The sequence below is a fragment of the Coffea arabica genome, chromosome 11c (genome assembly GCF_036785885.1).
Source record: "Coffea arabica cultivar ET-39 chromosome 11c, Coffea Arabica ET-39 HiFi, whole genome shotgun sequence".
NCBI lineage: Eukaryota > Viridiplantae > Streptophyta > Magnoliopsida > Gentianales > Rubiaceae > Coffea > Coffea arabica.
The window spans coordinates 1,259,392-1,264,124 of NC_092330.1; the positions used below are offsets into that span (position 1 = coordinate 1,259,392).

Below are 4,733 nucleotides of genomic sequence, written 5' to 3' on the forward strand. Positions count from 1 at the left end.
GGAGTTTGTAATCCACTAACCTGAGATCAAGGAATTCACCCTAGTAGAAGACTCTTCAACTCTAGAATTCGTTGTCCAAGGAGAGTCGAAAGCCACTGATCTTTATGGTTGTCCAACCGGTGAAGTAGAAGAGGTAGAAAATCTGATGAAGAAGAAGAACAGAAGGTGCGGCGTGTAATGAAGAAAAAAAGAGGGTAGGTTCGTCATAAATGTTTTTGCTCGGGAATGAGTTGAGGGTTTTGTCCAAAACCTCCCAATTTACTCAGGAATGGTGAAAGTCCGATTTTTTAGAAATGATTCCAGAAATTGCATTCCAATAGACTTAACCCAAGCAACAAATAAGGGATTCATTCCATTATTTGATTCCCAAACCCTTTAACCAAGCAGCCCCTATGTCTTATTGATAATAGTAGTTCAAATTTTAAATGATTAAATTGAATACGATCTAAGGGTCCAAAACAATTATTTTACTATCCAACACAATGAATTTAACTTGAAAGTATGATACCCAAAAAGGCCTGTGTAATCTTCCTAGCAAAATAATACAACAGAAATAATTACATATAAGGTTTTTTGAGTGGGTGACAATTGGGCATTCTACACCCAACATTATCTCTTGTACTCAAACACCATTTGAATTTAGTCTTTTAAAAAATAAACATCTAAAAATTATCTTAGCGAGTGCCCAATTTGCATTCATTGGACATTAATTTTCAACTAGTTTAAATATTGCATAGAATTTTCCTAAATTAACAATGTATATAAGTAGAATTATATGCATGCAACATGTTCAAATTTCAGAGTTCAAATCATAACTTTGCACGCATATCCTACATCCAAGTTACTAATTTATACGTTATTAGTGTACGAAAGAATAATCCTAAAATGTTTTCTTAGTCTTTTAATTCTAGATCTGGTCGCATTATCAGATTGCCCATGGGAAAGAGAGAGAGAGAGGGAGGAGGTGAGATGAAGGGAAAGGGGGGAGTGGGGGAAGGACGATGGGGGAGCTAGGGAAGGAGGAGAAGGGGAAAGAGGGAGTAGGAGAGGGAGGGAGAGAGGGAAAAAAATGAGGGAAGGAGGAGGGAGAGGTGTTGCCGCCTAAGGTGGGGGCAGCGGCAATGGAAGTGCAAATGGTTAGGGATGATAGTGGTAGAAGAGGGAAATTAGTATGTGTGTTTAGGCATTTTAAGGTGTATATTTTTTATAAAACTTTGTATGTTTTTGATGGACTCCTACAAACAAATTGTTACAAAACAGAGGTGCCAACCACACCCATAGATGGTGTGTTTAGCTATTTTATGATGTGTATTTTATACTGCAAATGCTGCTTCATTTTCTTCTAGAAAACCAAACTTAATCATTCCACATATTTTGAAGATATCTCATGCTAAAATCTGTAGCCTAGCCAAGAAGATTTTGTGCAATTACGTTTGATTTATATTTTCCGGCTTTGTAGTCACTGTCAAGAGCTAATGAAGGCAGTGGTGGTGGGAGGTGAAGCTGCTTCGGGAGACCATTATGCTATAGATTCACGCAATACTCTTAAGCACTTAGGAGGAGGGTCGACATATCCAATATCTGCAGTATTATTGCATGAGGAAATTCTTAAATTATTATGAAAAAATTTTTTTTTCTACAACAGAGGCTATTTATGGGGTGATTTCTAAAATTAGGTGGTTCGCATTTGCTGAATGCGAACTAGCTTAGCTCGCATTCAGCAAATGCGAGCTAACAAAAAGCCAGGTAGCATTTTTTTTTTTAAATAGACCTCGCATTTCTCAAATGCGAGGTCCTTTGTCTGTCGGTGAAACATGAAAACCCAGCTCCTTCAACCTCAGTCCTCTCTTTGACTCATTTAACCAAAAAACCCAAAGAAACAACAAAATTGGGAAATACAAATTGAAGGGAAATTGCATCCCAAATCCGTCATTGAAATCCTCGGAAGTAGCAGCATTCATCAAGAGTGCAGCCGTTGGAGGGAGGAAGTCCAACTCTGGTCATTTTGAAAGCTCTCGCCAGAAAGTTGAAGCCCCGGAAAGCTGCAAAATGGAGACCGGAAAATGTTGAAGCTACAGCCAGCTTTCAGTGAATAAGTTAAGCTTTCTGATGCTATTGTCCAGTGATGGAAGAAGATGCTGAACAGATGCGATTGTCCAGGTAGCATTTAACAGATGCGAGGTAAGTGACCTCGCATTTTTGAAATGCGAGGTCTGGTTTTCTTTTCTTTTTTTTTTTTTTGGATTTTGTGGGTCGAAAATTCAAGGGGACTTCGCATTCAACAAATGTGAACTCCTGAGCTCGCATTTGTTGAATGCGAAGACCCCTTGGATGGAATTGTATACTCAAAATGCCCTCTTTGTAGAAATTTTTTAAAATTCATCATAATTTTAGAAATTTCTCATTATTGCATATGAAGTGGGAAGTACATTCTCCAAAAGTTACAATGAGCAAAACTCTTCTAACATACATTTCGATCTCCAAAAGGACATTTTTTGACATGTTGATGGCTTAGTGCCTTGCAACCGACTATGACTCAAATACGAAAACATGTTTGATCACTTCAGGATAGAGATTTCAATTTGGGAAGACCAAAACTATGCAACTCCCAAACAACATTCTCTATCCAAATGGTGTCATATGTTAGATTTATTATTCCTCTTGTATGTACATAAACATGTCTTGCCTCACGTGATGCTATCTAATTGAATGCCAACGGCGCAGCAAGACTCAACTACTCGTCATATATCCTAATCAAATCATGTACTAGCAGTAGTATATAGTCTAATCTAAGCCAGATCGCTCTTCTTCTCCTTTTCACTTTCCAATTTCTTCTTTTCCTCCAACTCTTTGACTGTCGACCTCCACTTGCAAAAGGTGCCAAATAATTCCTCCATCTCCTCAAGGCCTCTGCCCCGCGTCTCCGGCAGCAGTGTGAAGAAGAAAACGAAGGCCACGAATGCAATTCCCCCGAACAAAAAGAAGGCCCCGCCTATGGTGATGGCCTTGTACAATGAAATGAAGGTCATTAAAATGACCCCGCTAATCAACCTATTCATGGCCACCGCCAAGCCGCTTCCCAGAGCCCTTAACCTCATGGGGAAAATCTCCGAGCTGTAGACCCAAGCAACCGGACCTAACCCCATTGAAAAGGTTGCTACGCTCGCCAACATGCAGAAAAAGGAAAAAGCTATGGCCCCGGTTAGCTTCTCGTTCGGATGCTGATCGATCACCGTCAATCCAATGCCCAGTCCCACCAGGGAGCATACCAAACCAGCGGTGCTTGTTAAGAGCAGTATCCGCCGTCCGAACTTGTCTAGATAGAATGTAGACACTAAGATGAAGATGGTCTTGGTGACCCCAACAGATATGGTGGCCAGTAGCTTACCGCTGTCGCTCTTTATACCGGCCTTCCCAAAGATTGTGGGGCTGTACATCACCACCGAGTCAATGCCGCTAGCTTGCTGGAAGAAGCATAAACCGATGCCTGCGATCGTGATGTGCAGGACCGCCCGCGTGGGATGGATGAACATTTCCCTCCATGCACCTTTACCACCGGTTCTGTCCTTGGGAACCTCTACCACCTCGTCGTGGTTGTCCTTGGGGATGCCGGTAGCCTCCTTAATGTCGGCTAATCTCTCCTGGGCTTCTTGTAAAGATTCCGAGGTTTTCTCCAAAATTCTTCTGGCCATCCCTACTTTGCCTTGCAACACCAGCCAACGTGGCGACTCCGGCATGACCAAGCCCCCCACGAACAACATCACCGACGGAATTGCGCCAACTCCCATCATGAATCTCCACCCCAAGTTGGTGGCAAGCTTGGCGAAGAAATAGTTGGACACGTATCCCAGCAGCACGCCTAAGTTGCTGAACACTTCCGTGAAAGAAGTGATGAATCCTCGAATTGATCTCGGAGAGATCTCGGCAGAATATACAGGGGCTATCATCAAACCATAACCAGCTCCGATTCCAGCGACAAACAGGCCGACCATAAGGAAGGCATAGTTGGTGGCAAATGCCATCAAAAAGGCCCCGGCGAAGAAGATTACTCCGGCCATAGCTATGGTGTATCGTCGGCCTACCCAGTCGCACGTCCGACCGGCAATGGCTGAACCTAGAAGAGAGTAGACGTTGATGATTCCCCCCAAGACTTCTTTTTGGACATCGGAGATTTTAAGATCCCTCTGTATGTAGATCATTGCTCCACTCATCACTCCCGCATTATAACCAAGTAGGACTGATGACATGCAAGCCAAAAGCGCACAACCTAAGGCATACTTGTTTTTTGTGGCCTTTGGAGGAGGACCAAAATCTGGATTAGATGACTCAACTCCCATAGTAATAGCTTGACTTTGCGGGTCTGCCATGAGGAATCGAGGAGAAGGAGGATGGAGAGAGTACTAGTATTTTTGTTGTGAAGAAGATGATGTGAAATGATTGATACGAGTTCTAGTGAGGAAGGAATTTGAGAACAACAACTCAAAGAGCATTAGGTTTGGAAGGGAATGGAATGGGGCAAAGGAAATGAACCTTGGGCTACTTAAATTGCCCGAGTGCCACATCATCAATAGTTGGGCTACTTAAATTGCTCGAGTGCCACATCATCAATAGTCGAGATACGAGTATACCTGGCAATTGGTCACTTGGATACTCGATGACATGTTTTCTATGCCAATTCAATGCCACCTATAATATTATGCCAAGTGTCCTGTTATTATTTACACTTAAATTTT

General features: G+C 42.3%; 1 protein-coding gene across 1 annotated transcript; it reads right to left on the reverse strand.

The window, feature by feature from the left end:
* Window positions 1-2,789: 2,789 nt before the first annotated feature.
* On the reverse strand, window positions 2,790-4,405 carry LOC113717076 (putative polyol transporter 1). The gene has a single exon (XM_027241726.2). It carries the CDS (start codon window positions 4,365-4,367, stop codon window positions 2,790-2,792), a length of 1,578 nt encoding a protein of 525 aa, XP_027097527.2. The 5' UTR covers window positions 4,368-4,405.
* Window positions 4,406-4,733: the final 328 nt, after the last annotated feature.